Below are 18,571 nucleotides of genomic sequence, written 5' to 3'. Positions count from 1 at the left end.
GAGGTGAAGAGATCTTCTGATTTTTGGCAAGCCAGGTGTTAACAGGTGCCTTAGCCTTATCCAGCACTGACGGGGAGGAGGGAGCACAGCAACCAGGCACTGGCTGCGCCCGAGCTGCACTTTCCATCTCACTTCCAAGCCGTGCTGAAGTACATTGGCAGAACAACATCCATCAGAGATGTACCGACTGCTGACCACAGCAATATTTGTCCTCTACAAAGAGGATACGAGCAGAATAGTCGAATCTGCATAAATATTGCATTAATAACAAACGGACTGCGTGAAGATAGCATTTTAGTACTGAACACCAGCTGAAGTACCTACCCTCAGAGTTCAGAGAAGCTTCTTAGGTTGCTGAATACTGCAGTGCCCATGAACAGGGCAGAGCTGCCATAATGCCACAGGTCTCACGTTAGGGCCTCGTTGCTTCCCCTGGGATCATCCCCTGGCCATCACCAGCACATACAGAGCCACACAGACAGAGGGGGCATCTCACAGTTCAGAGCAGAGACACTCCATTTCTGATGAACAGGTGAAACCCCGTTTCTTTTGGCTTCTCTAACACGACAGATCCACCTTGGTGGTTATTTACACTTCCCTCTTCCAACGTTCCCCTCTCCTCTTCTGTAAACATGCTATAAATACAGACTTGGCATACAGCTCAGCTCGCCCATCCTAAAGGTCTTTCTGTGGACAAGCTGTGATTTAGCTCCAGGTTCCTGTAAGCCTGAGCAACTTCTTCCAACCTCCGTCAGCACTAATGTGACACGTGCCCTTGTGCCTCTTCCGAGAGACCCGTACCTGGAGGAACCGAATCCAAGTTCCAGCATGACTCACGTGGGCTTCTTTATGGGCTTCCTCCTGCTGCGGCTCCCACGAGCCCTTTATGGGCTCCTCGGGGTTTTGGAGGAAGGCTGACGAAACTCACCCTACCCCGTACGTGCCACAGGATGCTGCCCTTAACAAGACCAAGACCTCTGACCAGTGTCAGATAATCCGTCACTATAAGCTACTTGTATCCAAGCCAGATATTTATTGCTATTGATCTGCCTGGTCCCAGCGAAAGACTTTTGTTCTCCCAACCCGGGACTTTGACCTCAATTAAGTTATGAATTTCAATCCGATAGACTGCTCCACTTACCCTGCTGCTCTCCCTGACTGGATTAATTAGAATTAGCTAGGCTGGGAGTCACCCCGAGCGCCTCATGGATCATGTTATTTTAATAATAAATAAAGAGACGGCAGCAGCATACAAGGAAGGATTCTGAAAGATTGTTCATCCAAAAGCATCACTCAGAACCTGCCAATACTAATTTCTCCGAGTTTGATTACCTCATTTACTTCTTTTTATTTCTATTCATTAATTGAGTTTTATCCCCCATTACTTCAGCTCCCCAAATGTGCCCTTCCTATAAAGGAACCAGACACGCACTTTGCCGTTCCAAAGTTTTATTGCTGCAGCTCATCAAAAGTATAGTTAGAAGGAATGGAATAGTCATTAAGCATTTAATAATCTAATAGTGCTGGGAAAATATATATATAATAGGGGAAGGGGGACGGGGAGGGACGAGGCAACCCTGCCTAGCGCCATGAAGTGTGCACTGGGAGCTCTTCCTACAGATGGTTAATTGGCTGGTGGACAAAGCTGAGCATCCTCAAGAAGGTAACATCTAACACTGGAGAAAATGCATCTATCAATTAGGGTATTTTCTGACAGCACAAGAATGCCTTTGGAACGAGACTAAAACGGGTTGAATATCAAAGAAATTTGATTGGCAAGGGGAAGTTTCTGAACTGGTGAGTCGAGGCCTGATAGCTACATTATCCTTATTACTTCTCTTTCTGTATAAAAGCAATTACATACTCGAAGATGTCGGGTTGCCCAGGACTGTACTGAAATGGATTGTCTCAGCCAGTCATGTCACAGACATACTACGGAGTTATTGACCCAGAAATGAACACTTATTTGTCACGCTCATTTTAATGTTTAATTGGCTGGAACAGGAGAAACAGATTTAGAAGATGGAAGTTTACCAATTTCTCAAGTGTTGGAACTCAGCTTGCAGATAGCCAGGTCCTGACCCGAGAACAAACGCAGCTGAAAGCTTCAAAGCACCTTCCAGTTTCACCTGCGTTCAGGCCTTCATTTGGTGAGAAACCTTCCTTAGGACAGGGTGATCAATTCCAGACAAGCTGAGCTGATTACAGGGGGTAAAGGCTGAAGAGGAATAAAAGAAAAATTCACCCAATTGCTGGTGGTCATTCCAAGGGATTTGTGCGAGCTGTCTATGGTACCACCAGCTCTGCGTTCAGGTAGTTAATAAACAAAAAGAAGGCACTAAAAGAAGGAGGAGGAGTAAGAAAGCACCATCACATTGCTTTGTGAAATTTCATATTGCACTTACAGCCATGTCACAGAGAAGAGCTACATCTGAAAGAGAACACGGATGAGTGGACGGTTGGACTAGATGACCTTACTGGCCTATTCCAACCTTAATGATTCTATGGAAGAACTACAAATGATTCAAGGAGGCTGTAGCAGAAGCACTAAGTCACAGCCCGAAGCAGTGATTGAGCACCTGGTGGGAAGGCAGGGCCAATCCAGGGGAGCTCAGGTGTATGCAATGTAGCTGAGTGACCAGAAGGGCTGGAGCCAGGATCCACCCCTTCCCAGCCCTCATTTAAGGGTTGTCAGTGGAGGATGAGGACATCTCTTTCTGGAGATGCCTGATTAGCTGAGGCCTTCTGAAGGTAAGCAGCTCTTTTTCTTCATGTCTACATCTGTGGCTGCTGCACTTGGGCTTGTTCTCATTTGGTGCAGCCAATGACTTTGCCACCCTGATATTATCATGGTACTTTCCATCCCAATATAGCATTACAGAGGTGCAAAGTTACTGGACAGCTTCCAAGAGGGGTACAGCTAAATGCGTAACTTACAATTAAACCTCTCTGTCTGAAAAACATGATCAAGAGTGCTCAAGGAGGCTGATGAAGTCAACAGCACGACAGAAAAAGCAAGTGGGGAAACAATTACTGTTTCTCATGACACCGGAATGATGGGCTATCACGTGAAATAGTTGTGGCAAGAGGAAGTAAATGCACAGCTAAACCACAGAACTACACCTGGTGTGGAAGGTTGGGACCCAAGTAAGTGGGAGAGAAACTTAGCAAAGAAAAATCCAGGAGCACAAAGAAAATAGGAGCAGTTCAGGAGCCTCCGAGACACGGATTTCAGGTAAATATATTAAAAAAATCCCTTATGCTTACCCTGTTCTGTCCTCTTAGCATTCATTATTCCTGCTGCTGGAGTCGTGCTACTGTGCTAGGAAGAGTCCTGCGCTGACAACTGTTGCAACAATAGTTGCAGAATTGAAATATAGGAATTAAGAGATAAGAATCTCCTAAATGAGCTTTGCCACTTTGAGTTCTTTTTTGTCACCTACAACCCATGGAGCTAAGCATCAGGTGTGAATTACTCAAAATCTAACTTAAAATCCTTTATGAAAGACGAGAGAGAATTACTGCTGCAGCATTCAAAGTGCTGGAATAAAGTCCATCTTAGCTGGAAAAACTAGCAAAAGTACTTTGCATCAAAGCCTGCAAATTCAAGGTGCCCCACTGATGAGCTCAGCATGTATTTTATTAATCAAACAGGAAAAGACAACTGACAACATATGAGTATGAAATTCCATTTGGGAAGCAAAATCAGACTTTCTCATACTGAGAAGTCCTTAGGAAGAAGGTCACTGGTGGAATTTAGCTCCTTCAAAACAGGGAAAGCTGAATGCAAATGCTTCAGGAGCCACCTCTCCTGAGCAAAGAGTAGCTGGTTGCTTGGTGAAGGCTGTTCTTCCAGCACAGCCCAATGCCTGGGATTTAGGAAATGAGGCAAGGCTACAGACCATTCCAACATGATGCGTTCACCTGAAAAACCAGCTTGGCTGCCACTGGTATCCTGTTTGTGCAGCTAACCAAACACCTTAATGAGGGGCTAAAGCATTTCCAACAATGCCTTCACAAATTACAGGGACTTTAACATGTGCTTATGTCAAAGACGACCCTGGGACAAAGGGGCTTGGGACCATCCCACGTCCTCCCAGGGAGGCATTCAAGGTAAGGCTGATTCCTGCATCTGCAAAGACAGACACACAGTAAGGAATAAGACATCTCTTTCAGCTCTGCAACACAGCATGCCAGCCAACACAGTGCCATGCATGCCCAGCTAATGGCCAGCTGCTGCCAGAGTGAGCGCTGCCAGAGATTGCAGCCATCACACACCACTGCTGGCCCTGCTGAGCACCTGCCCCTATGCAGGAACAAGGTGATGCCCACGTGCCATACAACCTTCCAGGGACTCACAGAAACCTGCTGCTGTCCCTGCTCCTTGGATTTAATCCCTGCATTCGGACTACTCCAGGAGCAGCTTTAGATTTCTGAGGATATAACAGTGGGGGCTACTGCCCGTTCTTCAGGACTGGCTCTTGGATTTCACTTTTTCACATGCTGGTTTTGCACGGTGAGGCTGAAAGGGCTGCGTGGGTCCTGAAATGACCACTGGAACCACACAGAAGCACTCAGTTGTCTCAGCCTGCTTTGCAGGCAACGCTGCACGCGCTGCCTGAGCAGAGGTGCCAACTGCTTTGCTGCACCAGCAGTGAAGCAATGATTCATATGTCTACAGGGAGCAGAAGAAACAAAGGCTGTACATGTCAAGCTGGAAGATGCAAAGAGACAACGCAACAAAAAATCGGTGTGCACAAGCAGAAGGAAACTTTCTTGTCCCTATAACACATAGCTTGTGCTGCTGAGACCTGAGGTATCTTCAGAAGCTGAAGAGCAACCCAGGGATAGGTCTCTGCATCCCTCAGCATATATTTAGAGCTGCAAATATTTTGCAAATGCTTCTGCTGAAAGGGACTTTTCTCCCAGTAGGTAAAATCAGCATCTGCTGAGTGGTGACCATTTAACATTCAACCTGCTGCCAATCTACATTCCACGGAGAGACCTGCAGGAGAGACATGGAGCTGTGCCACTTCTAATAACTGTGTGACTGGCACCATGTCAATGCTTTAATGTAGAAAGCTACCCTCTGTCACTAAGCAGATCTTTCCTTTCTTTTGGCTAATGGATTTCACACCCACTGGCAACAGTGTCAAGACTGAAGGGGTATAAGCCTGCAGTCTTCTGAGACCTCCTTGGCAAAGCTGACTACAGAAATACTGAGACAGGGACTGGGGGCTGTAAGGAAAGAAGGCAACTATTGTGGGTAATAATTCTGCACTCATTACTCATTGCTTTGCCTTTCATCTTTGTTTAGTTTCTTCATCCATTTGCCACTGCGCCTTCCCACTGCAGCAATGGTCAGGTCAGCAGAACCTGCAACGTTTGCTTGCTGAGAGCGTAACTATGCCAAACCTCTGCAGCAATCCGCAGATCCAGGAGAGGGTCCTTGTGCCTTTATTAGCCAAGCTTTCAGCATATTTAGGGGAAAATTTATACTGGGACATTAAACAAAAGAGCTCATGGCTCAGATGTTTTTGATGAGGTTCAGAGAACGGTCCTACCAGTGGAGTATTTTGAAGGCTGGCATCTCAGCTACGAGTGCGTTTGCACGGACGGGCTTGCAGCAAAGCCAGTGGGCTGCATGGGCATGCACACTTTCCATAGGGAGTGGAAAGCTATGAAAGTGCAACCTGGGACCTGTGTCTCCTGATAAAGAACCACCAGGATGCCCACGCTGGTCTCCTCAACACCTCTCAGATACAGAGGAACAGGCAGGGAAGGGATGGATGCGTGCTGGCTGGCTACTGCTTTGTCTGTGCTGCACCTCCAACATGAGGCTGATTGCTGATGCAATTCCCTTTTTGCTGTGAAATCTGAATAAATGCAGTTAAAAAGAAATCAAACAGCAACACGCAGACTTTTTCTGGCTTCTTTTTACCCTATATGTGCAATTGTTCAAGAGTCAGGCAGGAAGACACAAAGGCCATAGAAACAAAACCAACTGGCCACCAATCTTAGCAATCTTCAACACATCCGTAATTCCTACTTCATTTTAAGCTAATGGTGGAAATTAGTCTTTGGACAGTTGATAAAAATCAACCTGTCTCTGCTGGGTTAGTACCATGATCTGTGGCCCGGCAACTACCTCTAGTACAATTGATTTTCCTTTTTGGCAACCAATAGGCCAGTCAATAATAATGTTGTTTGAGAAGGATTGAGTCATGAGGGAGATGAACCCTCCCTGCCATTTATTATGTTTGTATTGTCTCCATTTGAAAAGATTTTTTTTTTTTCCAATGAGGATGTGAAGGTATTATGAGGGGAGAGCTACTCCCCATCCCGTGCTCCAGAAGCCCCATGACCCAAAAGCATGTCAGCATGCAGATGGAGAGCTGCTGTCTGCAGGGGTTTGTAGCAGGGAAGACAGGCTGGGGAAGCAGCCACACTCCTCGTGCTACTCTTAAAGGAAACAAAATAGATGTCAGGCAGCTGTGCTGCCTGGTGTAAATTAGTTCAAGACACAAATGCAACATCCACATAGGTACCAGAGAGCAACAGGCCCTCATTGCAGACAGCACAGGACTCTTAATGATTTTCAATGAAATTACAGGTGTGTACAAATGGGTAAAACAAAATTCACACCTACTGGCAACAAACTTCCCAACCTGCTGATTTCCAGCTGCAGTTCTCAAGTTTCCTTCCCAAGGCCCTGAGGGCCCAGGGGTGACTGGAAAACTTACTGACAACAGGTGTGAAGTCTTCGTACAGTGACCTGTGCCTTTACTGAAGAACTGAAAGGTCAGCAAACAAAGCAAACGGGTCAGTTAGAACTTGGATTGTGACCACAGTAGCCAAATTACAGTACTACTTTCCATATGTAAGTAACTTCCATAATGTTGATAAGCTGATTACTTGAACTGCACGATGATCTGCAGGGACAGCAAATCCGGGACAAGTCTCGAGTTTACTGCCTTGGTGTTACAAGATACTACTTGCCATTCTTTCCCTCGGTGGACTACGATGCCTTTCATCCTTCTTAAAACACCACAGGATACACAGAGGATGCACAGCTGTAGGGCAGCACGAAGCTGGGGTGCAATTCTGCACATCCAGCATCCAATGGCCCCGTTCCGAAATCTCCTTTCCAAGGCCAGGGCAAACACTGCAGGAAAAACTATCACAACTGACACTTTGACGGGGGAAAAAGGTTTTCCTTTGTCGCTTGACCTTCTGCAAGGAAAACTTATTCATGTCTTCATATATTTTAAAGCTAGAAATTGATATTACAATCATGCTGCCTGAGATGCTTCGTAGCTGCTGCGTTATGAATATGCTCACCTTCCCTTCACCACGCAATTAAAAGCCTACATTTTAAGCAAGGAGAGCTGCAGCAGCAGGAGGCTGTTTTCAGCCTGATCCCCGGCTCTGGGTATTTCCAGCAGGGCTCCAAAACACCGTACCACCACCCACTTGGAAATGGCCTCTGGCTCTGAAGATTTAGGTAATTCAGTTGCATAAACGCCCCTTTTCAATGAGAGAAGCCTGTTGCCTTTCTGTATCCCTTTGCCCATGGCAATCGGTTACCGCTTGTCAAATGTGCTATTAGAGCTAATTATGAACAATCAGAGAACTCAATGGCTGCAGCTTTTCGGTGACATTAATGAACCACCCTTCTGAAGCTGCAGTACCACCGTTTAAAACAAAAAGCACCGACACTCCATCACTGCAGTCCAGGAGAGTGTGGTTATTCCCAGAATCAGAGCTGTTGGGATTGTGCTATGAGAATGAGTGGAGCCAGGCAAGCTCTCCTCCTGCTCCAAGCTGTCTGTTTAACAACAAAGATTAACAGATCCAGATCCAGAGGCTGCAAGTGCTTCCACAAGACAAGCATCACTACGGGTGAACTAAAATAAGGCAGTAAAGAGTGAGCAAGGCACATGTGCAGGCTGGAATAATGGCACCGCTGCTTGAAGTCACCAGAGATCCCCTTACACCTAACCCATGGTTCTTTATAGCCCACACATTAACTGACAGTGCATTTGGTAATGTGTAATAGCAGACACTGCAGTGTTTATGGCCGCTTAGGAAGCCACAGTTTTTCCCTCTCCCTTTTTTCTTTAGGTTACTCTGCAAAAACTCTTTCTGCTCCTTCTCTGGGTGCGAATTCTCAGAGGGCAAAGGTCAAAATAAAGAAGAAATAAACATTAGGTCATGAAGTCTCAAAACGTTATTGCAACTTATATATGGCTGAGAATAAAAACGCTCCTGCCTTCCCTGGGAACACACCTACGTGCAAAGCAGGACCTGTATAAAAATTCTCCTTTATTGCCTTGGTGGAAAAAAAAAAAAGTCAAAGATTGATTTTCTTTTTATGGCCATTATTAACCTTTTGTTACTGGCCAAAAATAAACTGGTTAGAAAATGTGCAATACATCAAGAAAAAAGAACGGAAAGAATTTAACAGAAAATTGAAGTTTGGAGAAAAATACGACGATTCTCCCTTCAGCCTTCTCTTCTAGGAGTCAGACTTTACCTCCAGAGAAATGAGATAGATACCCAAAAAGTGAATTCTCTGCATGCTGTCGCAGTACGGCGTTCCAAACGGAACCACCTCCCATGCTGTCAGGGTAAAGGGGACGGGCAGCTGGTGGGCCCCACCTCCATCTCTTTTCAAAGGGAAGCTCTCCTCAGATGCATCTGACACATTGCTTGCAAGCTGGCTGGAAGGCTGGCTCTGGGCTGACAATGGGGCATGCCATGCCACCAGGGTGGGGAAGGTCCACTTTGTACACATTCCCACAGCACCTTCTGCAAGGCTGATGAAGCCATCTTGCTGCTAAGAGCTAGCAAAGTTGTCAAAAGGAGTGCATCTCTGTCCAGACTGGGCAGGAGAACAAAGCCTATAAAAGCCACGCTGGTAAAGAGCAGTCAATCACCATCTGACAGAAATATGTTGAACGATTATTTCCGAACACAATCACAATTACACAGGTCAGCCCTTCATTACAGCCAGCTGACAAAACTAGGAGCATTGAGATGTGAGTGCGGGGAGCTTCCAGCTTGCTGGCCAGAAGGAACCACTTGTTGAGCTGCTGCTGAACCAGGGCAGCTCCCAGCCTGGTGTGTCACACTGCTGCCCCTTCAGCTCAGACACTTTTGGGCATTTCACCTGTGTAATGTTGTGAAAGAACTTGCTCTGGAGTTCTGGAGGAATTCAGCTGAGTGAAACACTTGGTCAGGAGGCCACAGAACAAACAGCACACAAGTTCCATTTTCATTCCTTTCTTACCTGGCTGTTAACATCGGCAGCGTGTTGCAACAGTACTGAAACGAGCTCCTTGTGTCCTCTGTCGCATGCCCAGTGGAGCAGAGCCCTGCCCTGCAACATGCAAGAGAAAAGTAACAAAGCTGGTCAAAAAACAGCTTGGAGAATTGTAGTTATGCTATGAATTACTGAGTACTAATAGCAGAAACACACTAATATCAGTACATAGCATCCTAGCGCTTCAGATCTGGACTTAGAGCAGCCCACGCCTGCCTATAAATCTCTTGATGCAGCAGTGGTGAACGAGGTGAGCAACTCATTTATCCACTAATGGGGACCGTGAGCCAATTTCCCAACCACGGTGCCAGACCTGCAGGTGGGGCTGAAGATACCTGCAGCAGAAGCTCACCCTTCTCCTGTTGGGCATCCTTCAGCAGGGCAGCACAGGCAGCCGTTATTTGGAAGGAGGATATGCAGACAAAAAGCATTAAGCTTTTTAACACACTTTTTGACCCAGCGAGTAATTAATTTTTGTAACACATAATTTTAATGTTACACTAATTAACCTTGAATTAGAATGTATTCTCTGACAATGACTTTCTGTGGAAGCACCAATGACATCGGTGGGCCATTTAATGATTTATGTTCTTGCACTCAGCACCACAATCAACGTCTAAGAGAGGGAAAGAGTGCCATTTACACACGAGTCTGTAAACATGGGAAGATCTTTAATTCATCTTTAGCATCCCTAGCTCAACTCTGGCCTGGTAATTACTTAAGAATGAGGATTTCAGTTGGGCAAGTAATGCCAGCTTCCTCGTGCCTGGTTTCTATTTCTGAGGAAAGAAGCACTTTATCTGCAATATGCACAACAGCAACAAAACTTCAACTGATTATCGCTGTTTCTCTACACATGCAGTATAGAAACAATATCCTAATTACACAATTCCAATTTTTGTGTGATTGCAGTGCAAAATGAAGGCATTCCTATCCTTTCCACAAGCAACATGTCACAGATCAGTGGCTGCAGTGTTTTGGTTTGCACTCATCTCCAGTCAAGCAGAACCTTATTTTACTGATGCTGAACTTGGTTGAGTCCAAGGAAGGAAACCCAACGGTTAAGGAAGAACTGTGCTGCCCGTTGTGTGAGCGTGGTGACACTGCAGCACGGTGCAACCAGTCCCTTCCTGCAGTGCTGGATGGCTGCTTCTGCTGTGAAGACTGCCTTTTGGACAAGACAAGAAACTGAAGCCTGATCATCTCCAGTCATTAAAAATCTCCTCGCGCTATTTGCAGGAGTATGGATTTCAAGTCTTGGGCCAATTCCATTTTGGGTAATTACACTCTGCTTACCTATATATTTTCTCTGCAATTCTAAATGGATACAATATTTTCCAATTAGTGCCTTAAATGGTTCTGCATTGTAATCGTGCACTATTAAAAAGCTGACACGTTCCACCCAAGAAATGGCTGCATCCTTGCAGCATCTTATCCCCTAAGCACAGGGTGGCAGGGACCTTCTCTGCAAGAGCACTCCATCTGATGTGGAAGTAAGAAGAAGAATCTCAATGTACTTACCATATAACGAAAAGCACCGCTAAGCAACTTAAGTTTAAAACAATCATAGAATTGTAGAATCATAGAATCACAGAATGGCCTGGGTTGAAAAGGACCACAATGATCATTCAGTTTCAACCCCCTGCTATGTGCAGCGTTCGCCAGCCACCAGACCAGGCTGCCCAGAGCCACATCCAGCTCACGGTTGTTTGCAGGCAAACTAAGATCTTCTGGAGTCCTAGTTGTATGTATTTAAGACAGCTAGACAGCTACAAAGTCTACCTGTTTCCCAGGTCTTCCTTAAAAAAATAACAACAACTCAGTGATAAACCAACTGAACACACAATCTACAACTCTCTGCACAGCTTGGCTATCACCTATACAGGTTGAAAACAGCCTGCACAGCTGTTACTTTAGATCAACATGTGTCTGCATCTTTAAATAACACAGCAGAAGCATTAAGAGCCACAGATTGAGCTGTCCCAAAGCACTTCCTGGATGACTATTTCATTAGGCAGTGAAAGACTCAGACCAAGGCGAATAATTTTGCATGGGAAAGCACTGCAGCAGTAGCCTTGCCCAGTGCAATCAGACAGCAGGGAACTCGCTCCGTGCAATTCAAACACACAACAGTTGTTGCAGAAGTTACTTGAGAAGATGCATTTCCCCTGCCTCTGAAGTATTTAATAAAAACAGCATAAAAATAGCCCCAGTGCACTAACCCTGCCTCTTAAATCTTCCGTGCTTTGCTTGGGTAACCGCTGCCAGCTTGGCCGGCTTCTGCAGCAGTTTCTCAAGCCAACAGCATATCAATTTGCTCGGCTCCAAGTCACAGTGTGTTCACAAACAAAGCACAGGACAGGGATTTGTCTCAGCTAGACCGAACCTCAGCAGACAAACGGATGGGAATGAATTTCACATCAATTAGCCAGTGCAGAGAAAGAGGAGAACAAAGCCAACCTCAATGGAAATGCCACAGTATCAAGCTCTACTTCTAGGTACAGTGTTTGCAGCTGTAAAGGCTGCACACCAACGATAGACAATCTAACCTCTACCAAGCGTTTTATTGGCATGCCCCATCCCTGGCGGCATTCAAGGCCAGGCTGGATGTGGCTCTGGGCAGCCTGGTCTGGTGGTTGACAACCCTGCACATAGCAGGGGGTTGGAACTGCATGATCACTGTGGTCCTTTTCAACCCAGGTCGTTCTGTGATTCCACGTTTGTTTATTGGGGCATCTCCAACAGTTACAACAAAATCTCCACCTACAGCCTCCCCAGCCATTGGCACAGATGATGGAAGCAACCCAGCTATGCCTCTGAACAACTTCTGGTTAGTTAACAGCTGAAGAAATACTGCTCTCACAAAGGCAGCACACAATCCACGCTGCCGGAGCGTGCCGGATGCCCTGCGGTGACTCCCCAGCCACACTCCATCCCTTATTCCATTAGTCCTGCTGACACACGCAAGAGAAACTGGTTGTTTTAGTCTGCACTATTACTCCTAAGTGAATGCAAGCTATTCTGTTGAACTCTGGGCAATTTAGATACAGTAAATGGAAGCTTGTACATGATTACTGTCATTAGATTCTTTGCTTAATTCTAAATTGAAGTTTATTATATCCGTACTGTTAGCAGGTATGCTGGCTCGACTGCTGTACACGAAGATTTTCATTTCTTTCTTTAATCTAGGGGAGGAGACAGCTCATGCTTCAGAAGTTGCCAAGGGCACCTCTGCCTAAAGCCTACAGATTTCTACTGCTCCTTCTGAAATGCTTTTGCTTCTAAGTCGGCTTGCCCCCGTTTTACACTTTTATTCTCATTTTCTCCCTTTGCTAACTAGATACACTACGAACACATCGCTCGGAGATAAAACCAAAGCACCTTACAACTGCAGGCAGGTCATTCCTGTTGCGGGAGCGGCTGTGCTGAGAGCCTTTACAGCTGAGCACGAGGCTGCTCGGTGCTTCAGCAGATTTTGTTCCATAACAAGTTAACTCTTTGTACGGATCCGTGCTGCCATTTTATATTTATATGCGTTTAAATCAAAAGATCGACAGAGTGAGTTACGTTCAGAGGGCTGGGAAAGACATCTCCTGGATATGGCAGGATGTATTTCCACTGTAACACTAAAACAGTTAATAAAAATGACAAGATGATGCTTGCATACACTTCACTCTACCAAAGGCTCGCTCTGGGTTATCTCCTTCCTAAAACGGGTTCTAAAACTTCAATCAACTTGCACGATACTGGAAAATGAGCTGCTCTCCAGACTTTGAAGAATGCATTTGGATACTAAACAGCTCTGGCGACGGTTTCAGCCCCTCAAAACAGCATCAAACAAATATTTCTTTCAGATTTCTCTCCTCATTTCTCTAATTTATTTATCTAACAAATTAAAATCAAGTCTAATGAAGCCAGCTCCTGCCAAAAGAGGCTTCTACCTCTCTAAGCACTTGCTGGGGTAAGCAAATATATACCTATGGGGTAAATTCTGCACCAGCGGGCAACTTTCCATTGACTTTCCACGGGTAGCCAGGGGTGTCGGATGTTTGCTGCAGCAGCTCCATGCTCTGCAAGTGCCTGCTGGTTCTGAAACAGGCCCTCTCACACTTTGGACTCATGGGTATATTTCTCACTCTACACTTTTCAGATCTGGCTCCAAATGTTTCCATGGAGAGAACAAAAAGATTTCAGCCATCGTTCACATTTACTTTTTAAGTAATTCCTTTGGCTGAAAACATGCACTTTCATTGCTTGGACTCAAAAGAAGGAACCAGCTTCTGAAGTATGAAAACATCTCATCAATGGAAATGAAGCAAAGATCACATGATGCTATTATGCACTGATTACAAGCATGTGATCTCAAAAATGGGATTTTATTAATGAAAGGATTCTGGCCATATTGGGAATGACCGCCCTGGGCACTCACTTCTGCAACCTGTGGCTGACAGAAGGGCAAATGGAGCTCAGTAACAGCCCTGTTGCAGTGACTGCGTGGCATATGACAGTTTCAGTTCATTGAATTTACAATGCGAAATTCCAACTCTGTCGTGAACACCTTCCCTCTCATCTGAAAATTAATTCACACAAATTCCTGATTAATAATAAAAGGCCCTGCCATCAGCATTCAGAGCCCCAGCCGGGGCTGTCATGGCTCAGAGGGCAGAAATCTGCTTAGAGCTACAGGAGAACCCAACTGAATTTGTGGCGTCTCAGTCTATGAATGTGTAAGCACTTCATCTGTTCACCAGAACACAATGTGCTGGAAAGCAGCGGGCTAAAGTAGCTGTATGTACTATTGACCAAGAGCAGGGCTAGGTGGCAGTATGCAAGCACTGAAAACAGAGCAATAAAGCTGGTAGTGCTACACTTCCCGAACGAGGAACTGTCCACTTGAGGTGTTTTCTTTTACCAAGAAAATCACCAGGCCATTCGCATTTTACGTATTTGTTTTTTCCTTGATGTTTCTGGCAATATCCGTATTATCTCCCTGTGGGGCAATGGTGTTTCGATTCTGGAAAAGAGAGTACGATGCCCCTAGAAAGGGGGGTATTCAGCAGATCATTCTGCAAGTTGCAGCTCTTCTTGCTGAGAATGACAGGAAGTTTCTGACATGCTACAAAACCACAACGCATCCACGCTGCTAGAAATCCAGTGGAAAGCTGCTCTTTTCAAACGGATTACACTCACCTCCATGATCAACTGTTTGTCCAACTCTTGCAGTAACTTATAACAAGTCTAACTGGGGGATTCTGGAAAGGTTTAATACTGAGTTAATAAATTAAGCAATTAAAAGACTGGTTTTCTGTATCTTTTTATCCATACCTCCTCATCTGCGACATTCACGTCCACTTTTTTCGATTGAATGGCTTTGGTTACGTAGTCAATGTTGTTTTCTCTGCAGTAATCAAAAATGTTCTTGTCCTCTTCTCTATTTGGGAAACAAAAGCAAAAGAAATAACACATTACTGCCCTGCACAAAGGCCACGTGCACATCTTATCCTCTAACTTTGCTACAGATGTTTCAATAGCATCGCTGGAGTGGAACAGGCTCCCGGTATGACGCATGCAGAATGATATGTTTTTTCCCTATGTAAGAGTCAGAAATTCCTGCTTCCTAGAAAACAAAGGTTCTTTTTAACAACACTGCATCAGGGCAGAAGTCTTACTCCTGTGAACTGTCACAAGAAGCTTATAAAGTTACCCAACACGAAACCTGCTCAGTCCTGGTATGTATCACTGCAGTCTGCCAGAGGATAAAGGACTAAAGCTCTGCTTCTCTGTGCTACACCGACAAACTTGTAACTGCCACCCCTTTGAATCAGACCAAAGGGCTTTTCAATGCCATAGACCTCTGACAGTGTTCACTAACAGAGGTTTGGAGAAAAGAGCAGAAGAAACAGGACAAGTGCAAAGCAAACACCCCTTGGTTAGATCCTCAGCTTCTGAAATTTGGTGGTTTAAGGATTTCTATAGCTGTACCCAGCCAAGAAGTGCTGGAGATCCAGCAACTGATATGAAGCTCTTTCGTGTTTTAAGAATCTGTACAAAGGTCTTAACTTCATTAGAAATTGTTTGCTTCACTGGTAATAACATAAGTTTCAGCATGTCTGAAGCCAGAATACTTTTTAGCTTTTAGCTTTTAGCTCCAGAAGCAGCTATTGCTGCATATGGTAACTATTGAGTCATGGCCTGAGCCACTGATTGAGCACCTGGGGAGAGGACCGGGTCAGCCCTGGGAGCACAGGTGAAGGCAATTCAGCTGCATGACAGCAAGGGGTGGAGCCTGGCTGCACCTCTCTTAGACCTCATTTAAGGGCTGACTGCCACTGGGGAAGGATCACTTTCTGGAGATTCCTTTCTTGTGGTGTTTCCCTTGCAAGCCTAGGTCTTCAACAGGTAAGCACTTTTCCATTGCTTTAATCCCTTTGTCACTGGACCTCCTGTATCACTATTCCATCATACTGAGCTTTCTGATTGTTACATGGTGCAACTCAAACGTGTGCCACATCCTGACTTTTCTGCTAGCAAGCAGGGCTAAGGGAGCACGTGTTGGTCCCTTGCATATCCTAGTATGCTGCTCTGAGCCAAGGCCGTGGTCAAGCTTTGTTGTACCACCATCACTGTAAAAAGGAAAGCAACAGGGTTTGCTTGTGGGATGATACATAGCTATAAACAACTAAAGCCTGAGGCATTACAATGCCTTTAGGTACAGGTACACTGATACAGCTGTGTTCCTACTGAGGAGTAAGGAAAACAGGTCACTGTTTTGCTAGAAGTAATCAAAAAGCCTATGTTTCCCCTCCCCTTCCTAGTTTCTAAATGAAAACTACAGCTCCAATGAAGTCATCGGTATTGTCAGGGGATTTGGCATCTTCCGAACATTAGTAATACAAAGTTAGCCTCTCCTGTGATATCCCCAGTTTGCAGCCACCTGTGGGCTTACGACAACCTGGATGTTGAGCAGAACTCAGTAGAACTCAGAACTGAGCAGAATTCAGACCTGGCAACCTCCAAGGAAGCTCCTTACAAAAGCAGGAGCCTGCTGCAGTGGGTCAGACCCACTGGAGAGGCCATTCTGCTCTGGGCTGTTCTCCTGTGCATCCCTGGAGGCATTCAAGGCCAGGCTGGATGTGGCTCTGGGCAGCCTGGTCTGGTGATTGGTGACCCTGTACATAGCAGGGGGTTGAAACTACATGATCACTGTGGTCCTTTTCAACTCAGGCCATTCTATGATCTCCCCTACTTCCTGCACACAAGCAGGCACGTTTGAGCTGAGCCTTTCCAGGAGAGAGCTGTGGGCCATGTGAGATCACACACTTCATGTGCAGGCCCAGGGATGTTACAGAAGCCTTCCAATTCCTTAACTGCTCTCTCAAGGACTCCTTCGTTGGAGGCCTTGTCTGTATGCTATGCAGGCTCCTGGGGAACAAATCACTGCATGCTTTAAATGCAATTACTTTGAATTCTGGAGGAAAAAAAGGATCTCATGGTGGGATTAGAAAAGGCAAAAGCTTATGCTGCTCAAGATGGAGTTTGACAGCTTCATGATGGAGGTTATGAGGCATGCCTGCCCCTGCTAACAAGGGCTGATTTGACAAGCAGAGACATCCCTTCAGCCCTGCCTTGCCAGTCTAACCTCTCACACACGCTCCTGGCTACTGAAAGTCATGCTGGACCTCACGTGGCACAGCTGAAGGCACCAGCAGGAAGGCAAACAGCAGCAGTGAAGCAACTGCTTGCTGCCTGTGCTTCACGGGAACACGTCTGCAAGAGCACAGTGGGAGGGCATGTTCCTAACGCTGATGGAGCAGCGGTGGGCCACCATTCCACCACAGCTTCCAAGCAAGCCTGTAGTCTTCTGAGCATACCAGTATTGTCTGTAAGGGAGAAAAATGGGCACAGCTATCTGGATGTGATTTAGCTTTTCTGGACTAACCGCCTCTGTGAATAGTCTATGTATTCCCCTTCCAAAAAACCACTTTTCTATCTCCGCAATGGAATTACTCCAGGATAGTAATCTCCCTGTATGAAGGGAAGGTTTTGGGAAACTTCACCTTTCTACAAGGCATTTATTTGTCAGGGCTTAAACCTGCTGCCTCCTGGCTTCTGTTTTTGAATCGAAAATAGAATTGTTAGCATATATTCTCTCCCTCTATTTTACAGAAAGCAACAAAGAGGAGTGAGCTTTTTTACAAACACATTTGAAGGAAGTCCATACAGTCCTAATGAAGATATTTTACTGCAAACAAAACGATGTCTGTGCTTCAGACATTCAAAACAATTTGTTCTTGCCAAGTGCCAAAACCAGGAAGGTAACTGGAGGAAAAAAACCTCACAAAAATAGTATAAACTGGGCTCTTTTTTTCTTCTTTTAGAGAAAAAGGAGAAATAAGAAACATAGCGCAAAAGCACATGAGGATTTTTCCCTTGTTTCACATGTGTTTATGTGTACATGCGAAACAACCTGTCCACTACTGCAGTTACAAGGAAGCAAAGAGGATGCATGGTTTGTAGACCAGTAGGCGCGTGCACTCTACCTATAAAGCTGATAAAAGTCAGCAGCAAGGCCTAGAAGACAAAATACCTAAAAGCCCAGACAGAAGCACATCAGAAATACAACAGCGGGTCACATCACAACATCGTTTTCCCCATAGTACAGGGGAATAGATTCTAGCATTCCTAGTGATTTTTAAAAAGTGTCCATTTATGAACAATACAGCCTTTAGGACACCTTGAGATGGGAAAGACTGGGAAACTCAAACTGCTGGGAAAGTGCATGGTTACTTACAGTGGTAGCTAAAAGAAAGATTGAGATGAGTTTGTTTCTGTGTCAGACTACACAACATACAAGCCTTGTCTCTTCTCATGGAGGAGTCCTCAAATCCATGACCACCTCATACCTGCAAGGAACAGGTTCCCCTCTATTTCTTGCAGATGGCTGGAAGGGCTTCTCTTCTCCTCTCTCCCCAACACATTCTACCTCTCAAACTGCTTTCTGCTGTTCCCATTCTACTAGGAGATGCTAATGCCCATACAAAATCATAGAATCCTTAGAGTTGGAAGGGACCTTTAAAGGTCATCTATCAAATCAACCTGAACCGCACCTATCATCTGAAGGTAAATTCCTTCCATGGGCAGTTCCTTCCACCCTTGAAGATTGTGCAGGAGCGCTTACACGAAGCCCTCTCCTCTTCCCAAGCCTGGGAGGCTTCCAAAGCCTTCTCCATAAGCCATTTGAAAAAC

At 45.4% G+C, this 18,571-nt stretch overlaps 1 protein-coding gene across 3 annotated transcripts in view; it reads right to left on the bottom strand.

The window, feature by feature from the left end:
• Positions 1-18,571, bottom strand: part of ACBD6 (acyl-CoA binding domain containing 6) — a 67,043-nt gene that overhangs the window by 22,084 nt on the left and 26,388 nt on the right. For 2 of the 3 annotated variants that reach the window (NM_001277547.2, XM_025152811.3), the window contains exons 5-6: positions 14,651-14,756; positions 9,293-9,382 (exon numbers count right to left, since the gene is read on the bottom strand). In NM_001277547.2, coding sequence (NP_001264476.1) covers positions 9,293-9,382; positions 14,651-14,756 — 196 coding nt within the window. Of the gene's footprint in view, positions 1-1,962; positions 2,219-9,292; positions 9,383-14,650; positions 14,757-18,571 lie in introns of those variants that run through there. The other variant, XM_015290280.4, reaches the window with a different exon arrangement.

This window comes from Gallus gallus, chromosome 8 (assembly GCF_016699485.2).
Source record: "Gallus gallus isolate bGalGal1 chromosome 8, bGalGal1.mat.broiler.GRCg7b, whole genome shotgun sequence".
Lineage (NCBI taxonomy): Eukaryota > Metazoa > Chordata > Aves > Galliformes > Phasianidae > Gallus > Gallus gallus.
Note: the sequence above shows the minus strand (reverse complement) of the source record. Positions and strands in the feature narration are given on the sequence as shown.